Below are 25,368 nucleotides of genomic sequence, written 5' to 3' on the forward strand. Positions count from 1 at the left end.
GAGGCCAGGAGTTTGAGATCAGCCTGGACAACATGGCAAAACCCCATCTTTTCTAAAACTACAAAAATTAGCTAGGCATATTGGTGCATGTCTGTAATCCCAGCTACTTGGGAGGTTGAGACATGAGAATTGCTTGAACCCAGGAGGTGGAGGTTCCAGTGAGCCGAGATCATGCCACTGCACTCCAGCCTGGGTGACAGAGCAAGACTGTCTCAAAAAAAAGCAAACAAAAAAAAAAACACTCCTACGTGTGGCCTGACTCTCCTCTACACAGCGGGACTATCACCTCCGTCATTCTAGGTACAATGCTTCCATTAAGGCAGACTAAGAGGTAATTCCCTGACTCCTAGGTCATCAGCCACATCCACTAGTGACTGAGCCTGGAACCAGCCAAAAGCCCTTAGTCCATCACCAATGAACTGGAGGTAAGGAGGTGTTAGCTCACTCAGTCCTCATGACCACCCTGGGGAAATCTTAATCCCATTTTACAGATGGGAACACTGAGGCACAAAGAAGCGAAGTCACAGTCTGTAAGTGGCCAAGTCAGAATTCCACTGGAGACCATGCACAGTCCTTCCCCAGACCCTGCCTCGGGGCAAACCCGACCCCATTACCCAAAACACAAATCTCCATAGGAAGTCCTGAGGAGGCATTCAGGTCTCCCCTGAGACAGCCCAAGGCTATCTCCGAGGGAGAGAGAATTCCAGCCGCAGGTGGGCTGTGTGCAGAAAACTGCGAGGCTTCTCCCTCCAGCCCAAGGCGGGCTTTCCTCAGGGACTGCCAATGGCCCATCAAACCCACCAGCCCCAGAGCAACCCTCAGGAGGCCGAAAACCCTGGCCCAGGCCGCAGGGACTTGGAGAGCCCAGAGAGAGTCCCTCGGAACCTACCGGAAGGGATGAAAAATGTGTAGCCCTGTTTCAGCTCAATTCTTTGGCATCGTTCCACACGGTCTCCCAGAAAGATGTCACTCTGTTTGCCTGACAGCACCCACTCCTCATACAGCGCCAAATTGTGCAGCGTTGGAGGAATCAGCCAAAAAATCTTGGGAGGAAATGCAGGCAGTCAGCTGGAGACCCAGGCCCAAGACGGCCCAGAGAGAGCCCCTCTGCCTGGGGTTAGGGGAGGGGGTGAGACACCGGGGGACATGGGAGGATCCCTCCCTTTGGACCTTCTGCAAGGCCAGGCCCAAAGAGCCTCTGGGGAGGTGGGAAGGGCTGTGCCCACCTTCAGGGAACCTCCATGCCAGCTGAAATCCCGGGATGGGAGTACTTCCTGGACTGGGTGGGACATGCTTTCTCCTGTGCTCTTCTGGGAGGTAGGGGCAGGAGAGGAAGGGAATTTCCTACACTGTGTGATAAAATGGCCCAGTAAATAAACCCGGCTTGTGCACACTTTGGAGAAGGAGGAAAAACATCTGGAATCAAGTGGGTTGACTTCCTCCCAGAATTTCTTCCAACACGTTCAGTTAAAACAAACGCACATGCAGACCCAGCCAAGCAGGTGGCACAGGCGTGTTTTCAAGAAGCACCCACCTCCAGGGACACCTACGTCCCCACGTGGACACGAAACAAAAGCAGGCAGAGGGAACACCCTTCTCATTCTGTCCCTGGGGCGAAATGTTCTTGGAGGCAGGTGGCACTGGCAACTAGACTTTGAAAAGGTCCCAGGGCTGGAGCTGAGATGGCAGCCGGGGCAGAGATGGCAGCCAGGGACAGTGAATGCTGAATGTTCTGGTGCCAGACCCCAGCTTCAAATCTGACCCAAGGGGCTTAGAATGCTGGACTGGGTGAGCGGGGCAGGCCTGCATGGGTGACTAGATGTGATGTAAAAGTCTTGAACTTGACCTTTCCCTTTAGAAGGAGGACGTGGTTCTACAGGAAGAAGGGACCCTGGGCCAGGAGCAAAGGCCCATGCCTATAATCCTAGCACTTTGGGAGGCCAAAATAAGAGGATCACTTGAGCTGGGAGTTTGAGAACGCCCTGAGCAACATGCTGAAACTCTGTCTCTACAAAAAAATACAAAAATTAGCCGGGCCTGGTGGCGCATGCCTATGGTCCCAGCTACTCGGGAGGCTGAGGTGGGTGGACTGCCTGAGCCTGGAGGTAGAGGCTACAGTAGGCTGTGATCTCGCCACTGCACTCCAGCCTGGAGGACGGAGCAAGATCCTATTACTTAAAAATAAAAAATTTTCAAAAGAGCGATCCTGAAAGAATTCCTGGGGCAGGGCTGGCTGGAGGAGGGAGGTGGGAGGAGGCAGAACGGTGAGTGAGCCCCTCCCCACACAAACAGCTGGAGATGCACAAAAAGTTAAAGGCAACTGAAACTCACCTTCCCACCTCGGAAAACGTGGTACCAAACGGAAGTGCCTCCAAAGTCGATGTGGAAGTCAGTGAAACAACCTTTCACACTCATCAGACAGTACCTGCGGCACAGAGGCAGGGAGACAGAATAACACACAAGTCAAGAACTAAATCACAAGAGGTAAGCAAAGGACTTCAGAGGTCCCGAATTGGCACCCTTTTATAAACGCTGACACTGGGGAATTTTTTTTCTTTAAAAATCCAAGTGTAATCGGAGTTCCCCATGGGGGAAGCCCCTGTGATCAGGTGACGAATCTCCTTGGTCGCCTACCTACCCCAGAGGCTGGGAGCATATACTTGTTTTCAGGTTCTTGTGAGAAGTAGCAACCCACAGGCCACCTCACAGGTTCCTAATACAGGCTGGTTTTGGGTTTTTTTTTTTTTTTTTTTTTTTGAGTTGGAGTCTTGCTCTGTCGCCCAGGCTGGAGTGTGGTGGCGTGATCTCAGCTCACGGTAACCTCCGCCTCCTGGGTTCAAGCGATTCTCCTGCCTCAGCCTCCCGAGTAGCTGAGATTACAGAGGCATGTCCACCACACCTGGCTAATTTTTTTTTGTATTTTTAGTAGAGACGGGGTTTCGCCGTGTTAGCCAGGATGGTCTAGATCTCCTGACCTTGTGATCCACCTGCCTCAATCTCCCAAAGGGCTGGGATTATAGGCATGAGCCACCATGCCCAGCCTACACAGGGTGGGTTTCTACACTTGCCCCGCCTCTGCCCGCCCCCAGATAGAAGCTTCTTCTCTGTTCCTTCACAGCTTGGATACCTGCAGTTCTCCCAAGCTGCCAGCCCCCTTTGCAGCAGCTGGGCCCCCTGGAATTCAGTTGTAAACCACCTGCACGGCTTGCCAATTACCAGTCCCATTCATCTCATTCATTCAACCAGAGGTCCAGCCCTGAGCCAGCTTTGGCCTTGAGAGAAATGCGTAAGAATGCAGAAGACCTCTGCCCCTAAGGATGTGACACTACTAAAGGAGCAACGCACAGGAAAAGTTAAATGATCAAAAACAAACAAACAAACAAACAAAACTGCAATTGACTGCCAAGTAAACAATGCAGCTAGAAAAGTAAGGGGGGGGGGGTCCAGCCACAAAAGACCACTCGGTATCTGGTCCCACGTATAGAAAACGTCCAGAGTAGACAAATTTATAGAGATAGAAAGCAGATTAGTGGATGTCAGGGGCTAGGGGGCAGGAGAATGGGGAGCGACTGCTAATGGTTACAGGGTTTCATTCTGGGGTGATGAAAATGTTCCAAAATTAACTGTGGTTGCAAAACTCTGTGAACATACTAAAATCCGTTGAATTGTACATTTTGACATGGGTGAATGGTCTGTGAACTCTGTCTCAGTAAGGCTGTTATAAACAAGTAACGAACTGAAGAGAAATTAAATTGGGGGTGGTGGCCACTCACAGAAAGAGAGGAGGAGGGAGAACTTGGACCTTGGAGGCTGGGGCGAAGGAGTGCATCCAGGAGAGGCAGGAACCGGCCAGCAGCCACTCCTTCTCAGCGCTATGGAGGGCTGCAGAGCCCACCCTTCCTTGCAGGAAGACCCAGGGTTTCCCTCCTCCCTCAACTGCTGCTCTTGTAGGAGTGGGGCAGAGCTTAAGGAGGAGAGGGCACAGAGCAGGCTTCCAAGTCCAGGCCTGGCAGATGACGGTACCAGGGACCCCTCCCGACCACTAGCCCCTTCCCACAACAGCCCAGGAGGCATGGATGGGCAGCCTCCCCACCGCTCACGCCCATGCACCTTGGCATCTCCAGAGCCCGCAACACATGCTTACCCCACTGACCTCTTTTCCCCGCTGCACTTTGCTTTTCCATGGTTTGGGGAAGAGGGGAGGAATGGGGCGGGGACGGACAGGGAGGAGCCAGCAGCGTGCTGGCCCGAGTGGAGATAATGCGGGGAGTGGGGCTGAGCTGGTTAGAAGGCAGAGGGCTCCAGGTGCCCCCTCCCTCCCTCTGGCTGCCTTTTGCACCTCGCTTTCAGGTGGACCGGGGGCTCAGCAGTATGCAGGCGGCGTGCCCGCGTCCCTCCTCCCGATAGGCTGGAAGGAGCCTTAACCATGTGTCTGCAGGAGGCTGACAAATCAGAAGGCCTTCCAGTACATCAGAGCCCCGCTGCCTAGCAACCCCATCGGAGGGGTGTAGTTGACAGCACAGGACGCAGGCTGTCACGAAGACAGGCGCGGGCTGCGGAGCTGGCACTGGGGCGGTAACAGTCCCGACTCTGGCTCCACACCGTCCTCACCTGCAGGCCGGCTGGGCCCAGTGGGGTCCCGGCCTGAAGGCCTGGGTGATCCTCTTCTCTCCAAGGAAAGGGGGGGTCCTGAAGCCCTCACCCACCCCACCCCCACGGACCACACTGGCCTCTTCTCTCTAAGCACCACTTCAAAATATTAGTCCTCATTTCCCTAAAACCATCTCTTCGTCTACGGGATTTTTTTTTCTTTTTTTAATCTAACCTTGGTTTCCACCCCCTCCAGGCCTCAGCTGAACACAGTCTAGGGAAAACAATCTAAGTATGTTCGGGGTGGAGCTCGGAGAACGTGCTTCTCCTGTCGGCAGCTGGATGCCCGCGGGTACCCACAGCAGAGAGGAGATGACAGGAGCTCGCTTCTTGGGCTGTGGGCCGCAGGGTTGCCTGGCTAACCAGGTCACCCCCACCCTGCCATCCTCGAGTTCCCCCCCCATCTCCGACCTCCCCAGCACGTGCAGAAAACGAGAATCCCTGCAAGCTGGCTGCAGTGTGCAGGGAAAGTTCTCCAAGTTGAGTCTGCGTCTGATCTGCCCTCTGGGTCACCCTCTAGCATCCAGAGGCCCCTCTGGGGGCTGGGGCCGCCTCTTCCAGACCTGCCTGTCCCGGAGAGGCCCCTCCTCCCAGTGTCCCTCATTTCCTGGCTGCCAAGCCTGGCCGCCCCTCCCACCCTGGGATCGCACGCTTTAGAAGAGCCAGGGTGTCTGGGACAGCGTGGCTTTGTCCGGCCCCTGCAGCGGGCAGGCCACCCCCGCGCCCGCCCTGAGCTGGTTCCGGGGCTCCCCCCTGGCTCGCTCGCGCGCTCGCTCTGGCGTGACGCCTTTGCACTGACCTCTGCAGCTTCCTCTTCCCAAGCACACCGCAGTCACATGGGCACCCCGGCTCGGTGCCACGGCCGCTAAGCTCTCCCCGCGGCCAGCCGGCTAGCCCGGCTTCCGCCTGGGCCTCGGCCGCCCCCTGCCCAGAAAGCCGCGCCCCGGGCCGCCCCCAGCTCAGGTGGCTTCTGTGCAGCAAGGCACCCTCCAAGTTTGCGGCAGATCATCGGGAGCCCCCAAACTGAGTCCTTATGAGGTTCCCACCGCCAAGGCCGGGCAGGCGGGGAGGAGGGCGGCAGGAGGGTCGCTGCACCTGCAGCATCAACTTTGGGGCGCTGCCTGGGGGCTGCGGAGGCGGGGCGGCCCCGCCCCACCCTTTTCCCTCCAACTTGGCGTAACTCCCCCTGAGGCTCGGGCGGCGTCCCCGTGGGGAAAGGGCCGGGAGGGGCCCTGGAACGCGGGCACCCGAGGGGCGCGGGAGGTGCCAAGCGCGCGGCGTACACTCGCACCCTACCCCGGGAGACACAAAGAGCGGCTCCGCGACGCCAGGCGTGCAGCCCGCGGGCGGGAGGCCACCCACACCCGCCCCGCGCAGCGCCACAAAGGAGGGGGTGCCCGGGCAGCGCGGCCCGCGGTTACCCTCGGCGGCGGCGGCGGCGGCGGCGGCTCCCGGGCTTCCCCTTCGGCTCCCGGGCGTCCCCTTCGGCGGCGGAGGCTCGACGCACGCCCGGCCCCGCTCCCGGCGGCGACGCGAGCCGAGCCCCCTCCACGGCGCTGCCAGGCCCCGACCGAGGACACGGGGCCCCTGCTCTCTGCCTTCCTTCCGCGGGGAGCCCGGCGCTGCCTGCGCTCATGCCCGCGCTGAAACTGAACACCCGCGGCGCGGGGCAGACAAGGAGGCGGAGGGAGGCCGCGGGGCGACCGGGAAGCAGCGCGAGCCGCCGGCAGGAGACGCCCCTCGCCCAGCCGGTAGGGATACAGGGTTGGCTCTCCCCAACCCCCTGCGCCCCGTGTTCCAGAGCCAGCAAAGCCACCTTCCTAAAATGCGCCCCTCCAGACACAGCCATGGAAAGGTCCCAAGCTACGGGCAGCGGGGAGTGTGGGATCCCGAGTGTGGCCGCGCAGAGAAGGGGAAAGCGGCTCTGACCCCAAGACCACGAGCTGTGTGACCTTAGGCAACTCACTTCCCCTCTCTGAGGGGCGTCCTCACTGCTCAGCACTGAAGTTCAACTCTGCATTCTAAGATGTTCTTTTACTGCCCCTTTCCCTGCCTGGTGGCTTAGTGACTGTGTGCCCACATCATAGCATGATTGAGAGAATCCTTGAGATAAATACACATTCACTGCATCATCCAAGCTACGGTACCTGAATTACTTAATGCAAACATCATAACGACCCTAGAAAGTCATTCCCAGGATTCCCCGTTTTCAGGTGAGAACACAGAGGCTTGTGACTCCAGGCTCGAGTTCCGGTCCAGCCTCCGGTTCAGGTCATCAGTCTATCAGAGGCAGGGCTCACCCAGGCTGCCTGTCTCCCAGTCCCTCAGCTTTGCCCTCATTAGGTCCACCTGATACACCCTAACTCAGGAGTCCAGAGGGGACAGGTAAACCTCACCACTAACTTCCGGCTGCAGGTGGTGATCCCATTCAAATCAGAAGTCCCACCCTCCAGATAACCAGAGTCCCCGCCCTCCTCCCACCGGCCACACCCTTCCCCCAAACCACAAGTGGGCGGGAGGTGGTCCGATGGCCTCTGCCGGGGCAGATTACAACCTCTGGATTCTTTCTCCAAACCCTAGCCACAGGGACTAGTGAGGAATATTAACAGGTTCTAATTACCAAGTGCTAATAACAATAATAGCCATTTACATGTATGACCTCGTTTCACCCCTAAGACAACTCGATCATCAGCACAGTGGTGCTGTCATGCCTGTAGTCCCAGCTACCAGGGTGGCTGGGGTACGAGGATTGCTTGAGTCCATGAGGTCAAGGCTGACATGAATTATGACTGTGTCACTGCACTCCAGCCTGGGTGAGACAGGAGACCCTCTCTCTTAAAAACGAAAATAAAAATAAATGTGAGGTTAAATGAGCTAGGAGAGGAGACAGCCCTGATGGCTGTACCAGGCTATCCACATGAGATAATTATGTTTTTAGACGCAAATCCTTCAGCTCCTTGATGGCAGGGCCTATATCTGATTCATCTGTGTAACCGTAGCACCCTGCAGCAACCCTGCAATTACTCCATTGGGCTGTGTGACATTGGACTGATCTTCCCCCTTTCTGCAACTCAGAGTCCCACTAATCAGGGGCCTCTAACTGGTGTCTTCATGGAACATACCAGGCCCAAGAAGCACTTAGTTTGGCCAGCTTTTTTTGTTTGTTTGTTTGTTTACTTTTAAAGGAATCTCAGTTACCCACGAGCCTCATCAGCCCCTAATGTCTTTGGTGAATTTTTTTTTTTTTTTTTTCAACAGAGTCATGCTCTGTTGCTCAGGCTGGAGTGCGGTGGTGTGATCTCAGCTCACTGCAACCTCCATCTCCCGGGTTCAAGCCATTCTCCTGCATCAGCAGGAGAAACCCTGTCTCGACTAAAAATACAAAATTTAGCTGGGTATAGTGGCGCACACCTGTAATCCCAGCTACTCTGGAGGCTGAGGCAGGAGAATCGCTTGAACCAGGGAGGCGGAGGTTGCAGTGAGCAAAGATCACGCCATTGCACTCCAGCCGGGCAACAAGAGCAAAAACTCCTTCTCAAAAAAAAAAAAAAAAAAGACAGAGTCTCATTCTGTCATCCAGGCTACAGTACAGTAGCGTGATCATAGCTCACTGTAGCCCTGATGATCTGAGCTCAAGTAATCCTCTTGCCTCAGCCTCCTGAGTAGCCAGGACTACAGGAGCACACCACTGTGCCTGGCTTTTTTTTTTTTTTTTTCTTTTTTTATTATAAAAAAAGCCTTTGCCGGGCGCGGTGGCTCAAGCCTGCATTCCCCCCCCTCCGGGGGAACAAGGGGAAACCTCCTTCAAAAAAAAAAAAAAAAAAAGCCTCACTCCATTGCCCAAGCTGGTCTTGAACTCCTGAGCTCAAGCAATCGTCCCAGCTTGGACTCCCAAAACACTGGGAATACAGGCATGAGCCACTGCTTCCAGCCTACATGAAATTTTGTGTGTGTGTGTGAGATGGAGTCTTGCTCTGTCACCCAGGCTGGAGTGCAATGATGCGATCTCAGCTCACTGCAACCTCCACCTCCTAGGTTCAAGCGATTCTCCAGCCTCAGCCTCCTGAGTAGCTGGGATTACAGGTGCCCGCCAACACACACAGCTAAATTTTATATTTTTAGTAGAGACAGGGTTTCACCATGTTGATCAGGCTGGTCTTGAACTCCTGACCTAGTGATCTGCCTGCCTCCGCCTCTCAAAGTGCTGGGATTACAGGCGTGAGCCACTGCACCCAATCTAATTTTTGTATTTTTAGAAGAGATGGGGTTTCGCCATGTTAGCCAGGCTGGTCTCAAACTCCTGACCTCAGGTGATCCACCTGCCTTGGCCTCCCAAAGTGCCGGGACTATAGTTGTGAGCCACTGTGTCCAGCCACATAAATGTTTTTTAAAAAATTAGCCAAGGGTAGTGGCACACACCTGTAGTCCCAGCTACTCCAGAAGCTGAGGAAGGAGGATGCCTTGAGCCCAGGACTCGGAGGCTGCAGTGAGCTCTGATTGTGCCACTGCACTGAAGTCTTGGTGACAGGGACCCTGTCTCAAAAAAAAATTAAAAAATAAAAAAGGAAGGAAGGAAGGAACAAAGGGAGGGAAGGAAGGAGGGAGGGAAATTTAATTTATCAGGCAGAGTCCTATGAATAAAAGAGAAAAGAAAAGAAAGGTGGCCAGGCACAGTGGCTCATGCCTGTAATCGCAGCACTTTGGGAGACCGAGGCAGGCGGATCATGAGGTCAGGAGTTCAAGACCAGATTGGTCAACATGGTGAAACCCTGTCTCTCCCAAAAAATTCAAAAATAAATTAGCTGGGCATGCCTATAATCCCAGCTACTTGGGAGGCTGAGGTAGGAGAATTGCTTGAAACGGTACCCAGGAGGCAGAGGTTGCAGTGAGCGGAGTTCACGTCACTGCCCTCCAGCCTGGGATACAGAGCAAGACTCCATCTCAAAAGAAAGAAAGAAAGGCTGGCGTGAGAGAGTAGCAGAGGCTGCTCCAAAATGTGCTCAGCTCAATGCCTCCGTTTCATCCTCTCTGTGTCAGCTTCTCACTCCCCAAAATTTCCCCAGTTCCTCCTCCTGCTACCCCCCCCCCAAGGAAGTTATATGGGGAAGAGAATGAACTCAGCTATCAATTATCTGGGGGCTAACCCCATGCTTCATGTGGGGTCCTCATTTTGCTGGGCTTTTGAGCTCCTTTACTGCTTGTCAGACCGTAGTGTGTCTTCATTGCACCAAGAAACTTAATCTCTACAAACCCTGTATCCTACAGGAGCAAAGGAGGGGAGGAGCCTCACTAATCCATTTCCAGAATCTATTACGGAACCCAATGGTGCTAAGTGAAAAAGGTGAGCCCATGTCATAGAACTAAGGAACTGTGGAGGCTTTGAAACACGTCTACAAATGCGTTATAACACCTCCCTTCAAGAAGTGCAGCTAAATTCTCCTCCCCTTGAGTATGAGCTGGACGTAGGGATTTGCTTGTAATCAATAGGATATAGCAGGAGCAATATGTGACTTTCAAAATTAGGTCATAAAAGGCACTGTGGCTTCCTCTCTGGTGTTTCTTGAACCATTCACTGTGGAGAACCCACTGCCATGTCATGAGGACACTCAAGCAGCCCTATGGAAAGATACATGTGGCAAGGAACTGAAGCCTCCTGCCAACAGCCATGGGGATGCACCATCTTGGAAGTGGATCTTGCGGCCCAGTTGAGCCTTCAGATGACTGCAGCCCAGGCCCGCGTCACTCCCCACACCACAACATTTCTCACTATGTTGCCCAGGCTGTTCTTGAATTCCTGGGCTCAAGCAATCTACCTCCCTTGGCCTCCCCAAGTGCTGTGATTACAAGTGTAAGTCACCACATGGCCAAGGCCGGCATCTTTCCACAGGCTCGTAAGGGACCCTGAGCCAGAACCACCCAGCTAAATTGCCCCCCAATTCCTGAACCACAGAAATTGTGAGATAATGTTGGCTGTTTTCAAGCTGCTAAAATTTCTCTTAAGCTGTGAAGTTTTAGAATAATTATTATATAGCAATAAGCAACTAATGCAGGAATACTCCCAAGTAACAGTCACGGTCTATATGGTTATAAGGAATTTTCCAAGACAAATTGTTCTACGAATCCAACACATTTCTGCAGGTGAGATGAAGAAAAAGGCCATGGCAGAGATGCACCTTGTCTTCAGTATTTATTCAGCCCAATCCTTTTTCCTGCATTATGTTTCTTTATGACAGTGAAACCTCCTAAATGATTCCTTCATTTGCTTTCCTGTCTCTTTTTTCTCACCACAATGGATGCTCCATGAGAATGGGGACTTAACTTTACGCACTGAAGTCCACCCACGACTACATAGGATCGTGTCTTGCACGTAAGATAACAAATGGAATCAGATACTCCTTACAAACCTTTTGTCTCCCCTGAAGTTGCAGCCACCCCACTCGACTCCATCACTCCTACCCCTTTTTAGCATCTCACATGAAAATCATTGAGGCCAGGCACAGTGGCTCACGCCTGTAACCCCAACACTTTGGGAAGCTGAGGTGGGTACATCATTTGAGGTCAGGAGCTCGAGATGAGCCTGGCCAACACAGCAAAACCCCCGTCTCTACTGTCTCTACTGAAAATGCAAAAATTACCAGGGGGTGCTGGCAGGAGCCTGTAATCACAGCTACTCGGGAGGCTAAGGCAGGAGAATTGCTTGAACCCTGGAAGTGGAGGCTGCAGTGAGATGAGATCTCGCCATTGCATATCAGCCTGGCCGACAGAGTAAAACTCTTTTTCTTTCTCAAAAATAATAATAATAATTTTTTTAAAAAGCAAAATATTGAATCCTAAGCCAGGTGGTCATGGTGGCTCACACCCATGTTCCCAACAATCTGGATCACTTGAGGCCAGGAATTCAAGATCAGCCTGGGCAACATAGAAAGATTCCCCCACCGCCACCTCTACAAATTTAAAAAAAAATTAATTTTTAAAAATATCAACCAGGCATGGTAGCTCACACCTATAATCCTGGAGGACAAGGTAGGTGAATCACTTGAGTCAAAGAGTTCAAGACCAGCCCGGGCAACATGGTGAAACCCCATCTTTAACAAAATTAGCCAGGTGTACTGGCGTGTGCCTATGGTCCCAACGGCTTGGGAGGCTGAGAGGAGAGGATTGCTTGAGCCTGGGAGGAGGAGGTTGCAGTGACTCGAGGTCACGCCACTGCACTCCAGCCTGGGAAACAGAAAGAGACTTTGTTTTTTTTTTTTTTTTAAAAAAAAAAAAAAAGCCAGGTACACATCTATAGTCCTAGCTACTCAAGAGGCTGAGGTAGAAGGATCACATGAGTTTGAGTCTGTAGTAAGCTAGGGTTTTTTACACTGCCCTGTAGCCTGAGCAACAAAGCAAGACTCTGATCTCTAAAAAATCAAAAATAAATAAATATAAAGATTCCTGGCCAGGCACGGTGGCTCACGCCTGTAATCCCATCACTTTGGGAGGCCAAGGCAGGTAGACTCCTGAGGTCAGGAGTTCAAGACCACCCTGGCCAACATAGTGAAACCCTGTCTCTACTAAAAATACAAAAATTAGCCAGGCGTGGTGGCGTGCACCTGTAATCCCAACTACTCAGGAGGTTGATGCAGGAGAATCACTTGAACCCAGAAGGTGGAGGTTGCAGTGAGCCAAAATCACACCACTGGATTCCAGCCTGGGTGACACTGAGTCTCTGTCAAAAAAACAAGAAAAACAAAAAAAAAACCCTCCTAAACCCATTACATCCATCACCAAAAGTCATAGAGTCTGGCAGAGGGAAGCAGTGATGTGTCTGTGTCTCTTCCCTCTTCCCTACTGCAGTCCTTCCCTCCTCCAGGTGTGCTGACAGCCATCTCTGACCTCCAGGGCCTCCAGCATGAAAGCTCCACAATTTCTAGAAACGATGTCATTGTCATTAAATTCCACAGAACTGTTCCAGGATCCCAGAGGACATCATCATGGTGGGGTTTTTTACCCTGCTTTTCTCTTTCTTTATTATTATTATTATTTTTTTTTTTTTTTGAGACAGAGTCTTGCTCTGTCACCAGGCTGGAGTGCAGTGGCACAATTTCAGCTCACTGCAACCTCTGTCTCCTGGGTTCAAGTGATTCCCCTGCCTCAGCCTTCTGAGTAGCTGGGACTACAGGCGTGCACCCCTACTCCCGGCTAATTTTTTGTATTTTAGTTGAGATGGGGTTTCACCATGGCCAGGATGGTCTCGATTTCCTGACCTCATGATCTGCCTGCCTCAGCCTCCCGAAGTTCTGGGATACAGGCATGAGCCACCTCGCCCAACCTTTACCCTGCTTATTAACTGCAATTGGCATTCTTTTCAGCAAAATAAATGGACTATTTATTTCCAAGATGACAATTTCCTTCCTAAGGAGGTTCAAATCCTCTAACCAGTTTCCATGACCACTGACAGAGTCCATAGATCTATATGCCACACAATTCGACCACAAGACATAGGGTTCTAGCAAACTAGGAGCATGAGCCCAGCGATGGTGGCTCACACCTGTAATCCCAGCACTTTGGAAGGCCGAGGTGGGTGGATCACCTGAATCCGGGAGGCGGAGGTTGCGGTGAGCCGAGATCGTGCCATTGCACTCCAGCCTGGGCAACAAGAGTAAAACTACACGTCAAAAACAAAACAAAACAAAAAAACAAACTGGGAGTATGTGCACAATGATGGACAACAGTTTAAAAAAAAAGAAAAAAAAACTGGGAATGTGTGAGCCTTATGTTTTGTTTTTGTTTCTGTTTTTGGGAATTACATAGGATCCTAAATATATGAATAGAGCTCACTATTTAAAGGAATCTTTCAAATAAAGTGCAGAATATACTGGTTATCTGAGCAAGACAAGGTAGGCATGAATTATGAAACTGAACTCTGTCACCCAATACAGTCTCTTTTGCGTTCCTAAATCCATGTCCCTCCTCCCCTCCCCTCTCCCTGCCTGTCATTCCCAATTCCACACCACCTAGTGGCCTCCTCATGTTCACATGCCCTGACGCCCTCCCGTCCCCATAGCAACAGGAGGACCTGCACAACGCAAACCTCAACACATTTCTCTCCGCTCAAAGTCTCGAGGGGATTCCAGCTGTTCTTGGGGGAGTGCAGACCCTCTGTTCCTCCAGGCCCCGCCAGCACCTACCCTGCATTCACTGCCTCTGCTTCGGCCCCCCCGGCCTTCCTTTGACAATTCCCCTGCCCCTTCTCACCATCCCACTTCGACTACACACAGCCAGGAACGCCCTCCCAGACTTCCTCACCTAAGTAACCCTGCTGAGCCTTCAGAGACCAGCTCAGAACACCTTCCCTGACACCCTGACTGGGTGACTCTCCTCCCCTAGCACCATGGGCCTCACCACAGCTGTAAACGCCCATCTGTTTCTGTGATTACTGGATTTTCATCTGTCTTCCCCATATACTGTGGAGGCTCCAGGAAAGCAGGAACCTCTTCTGATTTTCTCCTTACTGTAACCGCAGTACCCAGCACCAATCAGGGACTCAAGACATAGGTGCTGAATGAATGAATGAATGAATCAATCAATCAATCAATGATCCATCATCTCAGTTAATCAATGAGCCATCATCTGCCTGTAACTAATAATTTCTGAGTCGCACAGCCTTTTTTCAGTTCCCTTTTCATTTCTCTCCCATCTCTTCTGTCATTTGTTTTTGCCTTTTCTTTTTATTTTTATTTTTTGAGATAGGGTCTCATTCTGTCACCCAGGCTGGAGTGCAATGACGCCATCTCATCTCACTGTAACTCCCACCTCCTGGGTTCAAGCAATTCTCCTGCCTCAGCCTCCCAAGTAGCTGGGATTTTGAGTGCCTGCTACTATGCCCAGCTAATTGTTGTATTTTTGATACAGACAGGGTTTCACCATGTTGATCAGGCTGGTCTGGAACTCCTGACCTCAGGCGATCTGCCCGCCTCAGCCTCCCAAAGTGCTGGGATTACAGGCCTGAGCTACCGTGCCTGGCTGTTTTTTGTTGTTGTTGTTTTTTCTGAGACAGGGTGTCACTTGTTGCCCAGTCTGGAGTGCAATGGCGTGATCTCGGCTCACCGCAACCTCCGCCTCCTGGATTCAAGCAATTACCCCCCCTCAGCCTCCCGAGTAGCTAGGATTACAGCCATGCACCACCAAGCCCAGTTAATTTTGTATTTTTAGTAGAGACGGGGTTTCTCCACGTTAGTCAGACTGGTCTTAAACTCCCGACCTCAGGTGATCCACCCACCTCAGCCTCCCAAAGTGCTGGGATTACAGACCTGAGTCGCCATGCCCAGCTGTCTTTTTTTTTTTTTTTTTTGAAACAGGGTCTCATTCTATTACCCAGGCTGGAGTGCACTGATGCCATCTCAGCTCACTGTAACCTCCACCTCTCAGGTTCAAAGAATTCTCCCGCCTCCTATAGCTGGGACTACAGGCGCCCACCGCCACGCCTGGCTAATGTTTGTATTTTTAGTAGAGACGGGTTTTCACCATGTTAGCCAAGCTGGTCTCAAACTCCTGACCCCAGGTGATCCGCCCCCCTTGGCCTCCCAAAGTGCTGAAATTACAGGCGTGATCCACAGTGCCTGGTCTCCTCGGTCATTTAAGCTCAGGCAGAATGTCCCCTCCAAGATGCGTTCCTGATGACACCAGCCAAACAGGACTCCTCTTGCCCCTGTTCCCCTCCCCAGACTGGAGGGGCCCCTCGGCCCCCTAGACGCTGGATGTGCAGCATGTTCTGCAGAGAGCAGGGGCCTTTAGTCTTGTTTGCCACTGTACTTCCCCATGCCAGGAGCTCTGTAAATTTTGCTGCGATTGAATGCAAGCAGAATGAAACGGAAAACAAGTCCTGCTCCCTCCCCACCTCCAGCCCAGTCTCTGCCTTTGATGCAGCCCAGATCCAAGGCATGGATGGAGCTTCAGCTTGAAGGGGAGAAAAAATGCCTACAAAGTAATTAAAGAAGGAGAGAGCGAGCGAGCTTGAAAGCAAAACCTTGAGAAGCCCAAGGGCCAGCCGGCTGGCCTCCCTCACAAAGCCTGGCACGCAGTCCGAACTCACTACGCACTGAATTAAGGGCTGAGTGAATGAAAAGTTCACAGCCTTGAAGCTCCTGGGGGCATTCCTGGCAGCAGGGCTGAGCAGAGAGATGCTAATGGATTCCAGCCGCCAGCGCCAACTCCTCTAGAAAGCCCAGAGCGATCGCCCTGCCTGGGACAGCCTGTGTCTCTTTCCCCTTTCCTTCCCTTTTTTTTTAATTTTTTTTATTTTTTGAGACGGAGTCTCCTCTGTCCCGCAGGCTGGAGTGCAGTGGTGCGATCTCGAACTCCTGGGTACAAGCACCCAGGTCTCAACACCAAGGAACGAAAGAACACCAGGACTTTCCCCATCGCTCACCAAAACCAAAGCGTCCGATGTGGGCAGGTCTCCCAACAATGCCTACTCCCCAGACACTCCCACAGAGGGAGTGCACAAACGTACACACAGTTGTGCCCTGCGCACAGACACACACCGATGCAAAGAGACGTCTGCCATCGCTCCTCCTCAGGTCACAGAGCCCCAGGGGAGCTGGGTCCACAGCAGAGATCAGGGGCCCTGCACCAACCTGCACCCACAAAGGACCTGTCCCTCCCGTCCCAGCTGTGCCCCCACAGAGGCAGTCCTTCAGTTCTGAACAGGAGCCGCTGCAACACTCAGGGCCTTCTTTCCCGCCAGGAGGCTCCTTTCCCCCTCCCCAAGGCTGGGGGTCCCCCCTCCCAGCCCCAGCCACCAGCCAAGCAATCTTACTTCTTTACTTTCGGGTACTTCATCTCTGCAATGGCGTTCGTGGCTTCTGTCTGCTTTTCCTTCAGGTGCTGGGGCCACATGTTGTCCACCCAGTCCACTAGGTCTACCTGAAAGCCAGACCAATGTCAGCGCTGCACTGCCCCACTGCAGAGCCAGACACAAATACCCCTTTTCCCTGGGGAGTCCTTGGGTGCACCCCCGCCCCCGACTGTGGGCTCCATATTCTCAACATGGGAGGAAGGAAGGGCAGGATGACAGGACCCCTGCTTTGTAGAAGGGAAAATTGAGTCCCTTCAACAGGAGATGAAAGAGTTGCTGGGGGTTGGACATGGGAGCTTACACCTCTAATCCAAGCACTTTGGGAGGCTAAGGTGGGAGGATCACTTGAACCCAGAAGTTCAAGGCCAGCCTGGGCAACATAGCAAGATCCCTGTCTCTATAAAACATGCTGCCAACTTAGTCATGCCCATGCCTCCAAGCCCAACCAGCCACACCCACACAAGCAGTTTTGCAAGGCACAGCCCAGGTGGCAGGGGACAGGGAAGGAGACGAGGTGGAAGGGGTCTGGGGGGGTACCTGGGCTCCAGACCTACCACGGTCGGACGCTTGACCAAGTGCTCCAGCTTGGTGTGGCTGAACTCCAGACTGATGACGTTGTACAGCTTGTCCCGCTGGGCCTCGGGCGTCTCGTAGTATCGCACAAACTGGGACATGCTCATCTCCGTGCCCTTCTGGGTGTTCACATCCATCACGTCCACAAGCCGTCGGCTCCCTGCGGGTAGAAGCCACACACGGGTTGCTCTGCGGACTTAAGTCTTCAGATCCTCCATGGGAGCCCCTCGCTAAACAAACGCAGCTCCTCTACCGTTCCCCACATTCATCACCCCTCTTCCATGACTGTTCAATTACCTCACCCTGTCACCTTTCCTTCCTGGATCTGTCTCCCACCCACCTGCTTCCCTGCATCACCACAGCCTCCATGCTAATCCAGGATGACCTCCAGAGCGTCCTAAAGGGGCCCGGGCAGCGGGGCACAGAGGTTCACACCCAAAATCCCAGCACTTTGGGAGGTCAAGGTGGGTGGATCACCTAAGGTCAGGAGTTTGAAACCAGCCTGGCCAACATGGTGAAACCCTGTCTCTACTAAAAATACAAAGATGCATGGTGGCTCACACCTGTAATCCCAGTACTTTGGGAGGCCAAGGAGGGCCGGTCACCTGAGGTCACAAGTTCGAGACCAGCCTGACCACCATGGTGAAACCCTGTCTCTACTAAAAATACAAAATTAAGGGCCGGGCACCATGGCTCACGCCTGTAATCCCACCACTTTGGGAGGCCGAGGCGGGTGGATCACCTGAGGTCAGGAGTTCGAGACCAGTCTGACCAATATGGTGAAACCCCGTCTCTATAAATTAAAAAAAAAAAAAAAAAATTAGCCGGGCGTGGTGGCGGTCATCCATAATCCCAGCCTCTTGGGAGGCTGAGGCAGAAGAATCGCTTGAAACTGGGAGGCAGAAGTTGCAGTAAGCTGAGATCACACCATTGCACTCCAGCCTGGGCAACAAGAGCAAAACTCCGTCTCAATAAATAAACAAACAAACATATAAAGATTAGCTGGGAGTGGTAATGGGAGACTGTAGACCCAGCTCTTTGGGAGGCTGAGGCAGGAGAATCACTTGAACCTGAGAGGCAGAGGTTGCAGTGAGCCAAGATCACGCCACTGCCCTCAAGCCTCAGTTATAGAACGAGACTCCGTCTCAAGAAAAAAAAAAAAAAAGGCTTCCTAAAGGAGTCTCCGGAATAGCCCCTCCTACCCACCCTCAACACTATAGCCAAGGTAAGCTTTCTAAAACAGAACCCCGACAGGGGCACTCCTCTCTCTGCTTAAAACCTTCAATGCCCCGGGCACAGTGGCTCACGCCTGTAATCCCAGCACTTTGGGAGGCTGAGGCAGGCGGATTACCTGAGGTCAGGAGTTCAAGACCAGCCTGGACAACATGACAAAACCCCATCTCTACTAAAAATACAAAAAAAAATTAGCCAGGCGTGGTAGCACACCCTGTAATCCCAGCTACTTGGGAGGCTGAGACAGGAGAATCGCTTGAACCAGAAGGCGGAGGTTTCACCGAGCTGAGATCACGCCACTGCACTCCAGCCTGGGTGACGCAATGAGACAAAATCCAAACAAAAAACCTGCAACGGCTCCCACAGGCTACTGAAGAATCCCGTAGCTGCACGTGCAAAGCCTTTCTGTTTATTTAGAGCATTAGGGTAGCACTTACCTCGGCAGAAAATTAGCTGTTAGTAGTCTCCCTCCCTAGAATGTGATGCCAGCAAAGTTACTGGACTTCTATGAACCTCTGTGTCTTCATCTTACCAACCATTCCAATGGGCTGGTTGTAAGGATTAAATCAGATGATGACCTGTCACAGTGTCTGGCACACAAATGAATGGGCCTCCTGTTACTCCCTAGTGCCCATCACAGTTCCTAAATAGCAAATTTCCTTTTATTCTTTTTTAATTTATTTTTTTGTATAAAGATTGATGGTCAGGCTGGTCTTAAACTCCTGACCTCAGGTGATCCACTCACCTCGGCCTCCCAAAGTGCTAGGATTACAGGCGTGTGCCACCGCGCCCGGCCAGCAAATTTGTCTACTTTCTTCCCTACTATTCTATGAGGACAGAAGTCTTGTCTGTGTCTTGCTTGCTACTCTATTCCAAGTATCAAGAATGGAGGCTGGCCGGGCACAGTGGCTCAGGCCTGTAATCCCAGCACTCTGCAAGGCAGAGAGAGCTGACGGTTTGTCAGCGGGCAGGGGCTGCAGGGCTAACACAGAAGCTTCCCGTCTCCTAGTGCAGAGGGCCTTCCTTTCTTTCTGGACAGGCTGCATCTTCCTGAGTAGGGGACACTCACACTTCTTTGTTCCGTTCTGTTCTGCCGTCATTCATATGTGACGTCATATGACACATGCTGGGCAGGACACCCAACGTTCATTATTCATTTTTTTAATTATACTCATATTTTTTTGAGCCAGATCTTGCTCTGTTGTCCAGGCTGGAGTGCAGTGGCATGATCTTGGCTCACTGCAACCTCCACCCCCTGGGTTCAAGTGATTCTCCTGCCTCGGCCCCTTGAGTAGCTGGGATTATAGGTGCAGGACACCATGCCTGACTAATTTTGGTACTTTCAGTAGAGACAGGGTTTTCCCATGTTGGCCAGGCTGGTCTCGAACTCCTGACCTCAAGTGGTTCGCCCACCTTGGCTTCCCAAAATGCTGGGATTACAAGCTTCAGCCACTGCAACCAGCCCTGATCTCTTTCCCAAAAAAGAAAAAAGGAAAAGAAAAGAAATATACAAACAAACAGGAAAACCCCCAAGAAGCCAGGGACCACCTTTGTTCACAGCCACCTCAACAGGTTACAGGTTAAACCAACCAAAGGCCAGCAAATGATGACAGCCCAAGGCCCGCATCCAGCCTGCTGCCTATCCTTGTGTGACCCAGAGTTAATAATTCTTTTACTATTTTTTTTACTCTGTCACCCAGGCTGGAGCACAGTGGTGCGATCTCGGGTCACTGCAACCTCTGCCTCCTGAGTTCAAACAATTCTCCTGCCTCAGCCTGCAGAGTAGCTGGGATTACAGGTATGTACCACCATATCTGACTAAATTTTATATTTATAGTAGAGACTGTTTCACCATGTTGGTCAGGCTGGTCTTGAACTCCTGACCTCAAGTCATCCATCCACCTCAGCCTCCCAAAGTGCTGGGATTACAGGCTCCGCCCACCTCAGCCTCCCAAAGTGCTGGGATTACAGGCATGACCCACGGCACCCAGCCTCAATTTTCTTTTTCCTACCAAGAGCTGTAAGTTTTGAGGGGTTTTCCACTTTTTTTCACAGAGAGGGAAAAGTCGAAAGAATAATACTATTTTGTGATATGAAAACTATATGAAACTTAAATTCTCAGGTCCATTTACAAAGTTTTCCTGGCGCACAGCCGCACTCATTGGTTCTCATATTGTATAGGGTGGCTCCGTGCTACAAAGGCAGAGCTAAGCAGTTGCCACACTGACCGAATGTCCTGAAAACCCTGAAGTATTTACTCTCTGGCACTTAACAGAGAAAGTTTGCTGGCCCTTGAACTAGATGAAACTCTCATGGAGCTTAGATGTTGATCTGGGTAATAGTCTCATCTGTTCACTGAACCTGCCCCATAATAGGCCCATGGTCAATATTTGTTGACTGAATAAACAGAGCCTCTCGTGTGGTAGGAACTGAAAAGTAACACGAACCCTGTGTAATCCTAGAACTTAGAAAAGCAGAGGTGGGAGGATGGTGCTTGAGCCTAGGAGTCTGAGACCAGCCTGGGCAGCACAGCAAGATTCCATGCCCTTTTTTGTTTCTTTTTTGAGACAAGGTCTCCCTCTGTCACCCAGGCTAGAGCACAATGGCATGATCATGGCTCACTGCAGCCTCAACTTCCCAGGCTCAAGAGATCCTCCAGCCTCAGCCTCCCAAATAGCTGGGACCACAGGTGGGCACCACCGCATCCAACTAGGTTTTTATTTTTTGTAGAGACAGGGTTTTACTTGTCTTTTTTTTTTTTTTTGAGACGAAGTCTCAGTTTGTCACCCAAGTTGGAGTATAATGGCACCATCTCAGCTCAAAGGCATGTACCACCATGTCCGCCTCATTTTTGTATATTTAGAAGAGACAGGGTTTCACCATGTTGGCCAGCCTAGGAGGTGGAAGATCTCAGGTAATCTGCCTGCCTCAGCCTCCCAAAGTGCTGGGATTACAGGCATGAGCCACAATGCCAAGCACGATAGGGTTTCACTGTGTTGTCCAGGCTGCCCCATTCTGAAAGAGGGAAGGGAGGGAAGGAAGGGAAAGAAGGGAAGGAAGGGAGGGAAGGGAGGGAAGGGAGGGAAGAAAGGAAGGAAGGATTACCAAGAGGTGGAGATTACAGTGAGCCGAAGTCATGCCACTGCACTCCAGGCTAGGTGACAGGGTGAGACTCTTTTTTCTTTTTTGAGACGGAGTTTTGCTCTTGTTGCCCAGGCTGGAGTGCAATGGCACGTTCTCAGCTCACTACAGCCTCCACCTCCCAGATTCAAGCGATTCTCCTGCCTCAGCCTCCCAAGTAGCTGGGATTACAGGCATTCACCACCACGACCAGCTACTTTTTTGTATTTTTAGTAGATACAGGGTTTCACCATGTCGCCCAGAATGGTCTCAATCTCTTGACCTCGTGATCCACCCACCTCATCCTCCCAAAGTGCTGGGATTACAGGCATGAGCCATCATGCCCAGCCGAGACTCTGTCTTAATTAAAAAAATAAAATAAAAATCCCAGACCACCCAGACCAGACCAGTGGCCAGGTCCCCTCCCCAGGGATCCGGTGAAGCCGCTTATCCAGGGGAGAACAGCTTTTGTCCACCAGGGGGCGTCCCCGTTCTTCGCTGGATATTCTGGCCTTGATCTTGAGGGGGGCCAGCGCCTTCCTTACCCAGGTGCCTGGAATAGGTGGACTCCACTAAGATTTTCCAGGAGGCCCACCTGGCAGAAACCCTGCTGTTACAACCCCCGTGCCGTCGTCCCTCTGTGGCCAGCCTCCCACTTCCACCCCCCTCCTCTCTAATCTTGCTCAAGATCATCTATGCAAAGCTCCCTGTGCAAGGGGGTCTGCTGAGCATGTAGCAAGCAGGCTAAAGAGCATTAAAGGCCAACCTCAACTACCCCCGCCCTCACACAGTTAAAACCTAGAGGGTTCAGTTCCCAGGGGAGCCTCCAGCCTGTGCCTTGGGCTCTTGGCTTCTCTGGGAATCAGTTTCTTCCTCTATAACATGGGGAAAAAATAGCTCCCCCCAGGAGCTGTCCTGAGACATAACTGAGTTCATGAGCTTCACACTCACGTGGAGTACGTACCTACTTGGTCGGTCAGTTTCATCTGTAACTACAGGTGGGGAATGTGAGGAGGTGGAACGCTTAGGGACTTTGCCCAGCGTCACAGCCACTTAAAAAGAATGTACTGCTTAGGTCCCTATACCATATTCAAGATGCTAATGGGTTAGGGGTTCTGCTGGGGAATGATGAAAAAGTTCTAAAATTGACTTTCATAATGGTTGCACAACTCTGTGAATACTGTATACTAAAAACAAGTGAATTGTGGCTAGGCGCGGTGGCTCACACCTGTAATCCCAACACTTTGGGAGACAGAGCTGGGAGGACTGCTTGACCACAGAAGCCTGAGACCAGCCTGGGTAACATAGTGACATGCCAGCTCCACAAAAAAAAAAAAAAAAATGGCCAAGCGTGGTGACACACACCCATGGTCCCAGCTCCTCCGACAGCTGAAGTGGGAGGATTGCTTAAGCCCTGGGAGATTGAGCCTGCAGTAAACCCATCGTGCCACTGCACTCCAGCGTGGGCAACAGAGCCAGACCCTGTAAAAAAAAAAAAAAAAAAAAAAAGAGGGGAAGTGAATTGTGTACTCTGTGACTTACATCTCAGTTAACAGATTTTTATATTTTTTAAATGGAGGGTCCCAGAGATGGAAACAATCTGGGAGTGTTTGCAAATAAATGTATACCTTGTATGTATCATGATACTTGCCCTTTTTAAGTTATTATTTTCAATCTTAGTCCAAATGTGGACCCCCCCCCAAAAAAAAAAAACAGAGCATCTGGGATTAATTCGGCACTCAAATATTTGATGAATGCAAGAATACGCTGGGTGTGGTGACACACCTGTAACCCCAACACTGGGAAGCTGAGGCAGGAGGACCACTTGAGCCCAGGAGTTCAAGACCAGCCTGGACAACATGGCAAGACTCCATCTCTACAAAAAGTTTAAAAATTAGTAGGGCATGGTGGCAGATACTGGTAGTCCCAGCTGCTCGGGAGGATTGCTTGAGCCTGGAAGGTCGAGGCTGCGGTGAGCAATGACTGTGACATTGCACCCCAGCCCAGGTGACAGAGTGAAACTCTGTCTTAAAAAATAAAAACATTAGGCCAGGCTGGAGTGCAGTGGCATGATCTCAGCACACTCCAACCTCCACTTCCCAGGTTCAAGCAATTCTTGTGCCTAAACCACCAGAGTAGCTGGGATTACAGGTATGCACCACCACACCCAGCTAATATTTGTATTTTTTGTAGGGATGGGGTTTTGCCATATTGCCCAGGCTGGTCTCAAACTCCTGGGCTCAAGCTATCTGCCCACCTCGACCTCCCAAAGTGCTGAGATTACAGCCGGAAGCCACCATGCCCAGCCAAAATTTTTAGTAAAAATACAAATAAGTGATAGAGTTTGGATATCTGTCCCCTCCAAATCTCATGATGAAATTGAGATTTGGAGGGGACAGATATCCAAACTCCAATGTTGGAGGTAAGAACTGGTGTGAGGTGTGTGGGACACGGGGGTGGATCCTTCATCAATTGCTTGGTGCCCTCCTTGTGTGATAAGTGAATTCCCACTAGTAAAGTGGGAATTAGTTCCCATGAAATAAAAAAAAAATTTTTTTTTGAGGTGGAGTCTCAACTCTGTCTCCCAGGCTAGAGTGCAAGGGCGAGATCTCGGCTAACTGCAACCTCCACCTCCCGGGTTTAAGCAATTCCCTATCTCAGCCTCCCGAGCAGCTGGGACTACAAGCACATGCCGCCACACCCAGCTAATTTTTTGTATTTTTAGTAGAGATGGGGTTTCACCATGTTGGTAAGGCTTGTCTCGAACTCTGGACCTTGTGATCTGACCACCTCAGTCTCCCAAAGTGCTGAGATTATAGGCATGAGCCACTGCACCCAGCTTATTTTTTGTTTTTTTGAGACAAAGCCTCACTCTGCTCATTAGGCTGGAGTGCAATGGCTTGAACACGGCTCACCATAGCCTCAAACTCCTGGGCTCAGGCAATCCTCCTACCTCAGCCTCCCAAATAGCTGGTGCTACAGGCTGGGTTATTTAAAAGCCTCTGGCCCCTCCCTCCTCCCTCTCTTGCTCCCCCTGTGGTCATGTGACACACCAGCTCAGCCTCACCTTCCATCATGACTGGAAGCCTCCTGATGTCTTCACCAGAAGCAGATGCTGGCACCATGCTTCCTGTACAGCCTGCAGAACTGTGAGCCAAATAAACCTTTCTTTATAAATAACCCAACCCAGCTGGGCACCATGGCTCACGCGTGCAATCCCAGCACTTTGGGAGGCCAAGACGGGTGGATCACTTGAGGTCAAGAGTTTGAGATCGGCCTGGACAACATGGTGAAACCCCATCTCTACTAAAAATACAAAAATTGGGCAGGGTGCGGTGGCTCACTCCTGTAATCCCAGCACTTTGGGAGGCTGAGGCAGGTGAATCACAAGGTCAGGAGATTGAGACCATCTTGGCCAACATGGTGAAACCTCGTCTCTACTAAAAATACAAAAACTTAGCCAGGCTTCGTGGCATGGACTTGTAGTCTCAGCTACTTGGGAGGCTGAGGCAGGGGAATCGCTTGAACTGGGAGGTGGAGGTTGCAGTGAGCCAAGATCACACCAATGCACTCCAGCCTGGCGACAGAGCAAGACTCCGTCTCAAAAAAAAAAAAACTTAGCTGGATCTAGTGATGCAAACCTGTAATCCCAGCTACAAGGAAGACTGAGGCAGGAGAATCACTTGAACCCAGGAGGTGGAGGGTGCAGTGAGCCAAGATGGTGCCACTGCACTACAGCCTGGGCAGCAGAGCCTGACTCTATCTTAAAAAAAAAAAAGAGGCCAGGCGCGGTGGCTCAAGCCTGTAATCCCAGCACTTTGGGAGGCCGAGGCGGGTGGATCACAAGGTCAAGAGATCGAGACCATCCTGGTCAACATGGTGAAACCCCGTCTCTACTAAAAATACAAAAATTAGCTGGGCATGGTGGTGTGTGTCTGTAATCCCAGCTA

At 51.7% G+C, this 25,368-nt stretch overlaps 1 protein-coding gene across 17 annotated transcripts in view; it reads right to left on the reverse strand.

Moving 5' to 3' along the window:
- Positions 1 to 25,368, reverse strand: part of KDM2B (lysine demethylase 2B) — a 165,418-nt gene that overhangs the window by 111,105 nt on the left and 28,945 nt on the right. For 13 of the 17 annotated variants that reach the window (XM_032242254.1, XM_032242217.1, XM_032242292.1 and 10 more), the window contains 4 exons: positions 17,047 to 17,225; positions 16,454 to 16,560; positions 2,332 to 2,425; positions 890 to 1,043 (listed from right to left, as the gene is read on the reverse strand). In XM_032242254.1, coding sequence (XP_032098145.1) covers positions 890 to 1,043; positions 2,332 to 2,425; positions 16,454 to 16,560; positions 17,047 to 17,225 — 534 coding nt within the window. Of the gene's footprint in view, positions 1 to 889; positions 1,044 to 2,331; positions 2,426 to 4,153; positions 4,482 to 5,449; positions 5,954 to 6,071; positions 6,298 to 16,453; positions 16,561 to 16,795; positions 16,836 to 17,046; positions 17,226 to 25,368 lie in introns of those variants that run through there. The other 4 variants (XM_032242313.1, XM_032242308.1, XM_032242319.1 and 1 more) reach the window with 4 other exon arrangements.

The sequence above is a fragment of the Sapajus apella genome, unplaced genomic scaffold, assembly GCF_009761245.1.
Source record: "Sapajus apella isolate SASKATOON/1434 unplaced genomic scaffold, GSC_monkey_1.0 scaffold2, whole genome shotgun sequence".
Taxonomy (NCBI): Eukaryota; Metazoa; Chordata; class Mammalia; order Primates; family Cebidae; genus Sapajus; species Sapajus apella.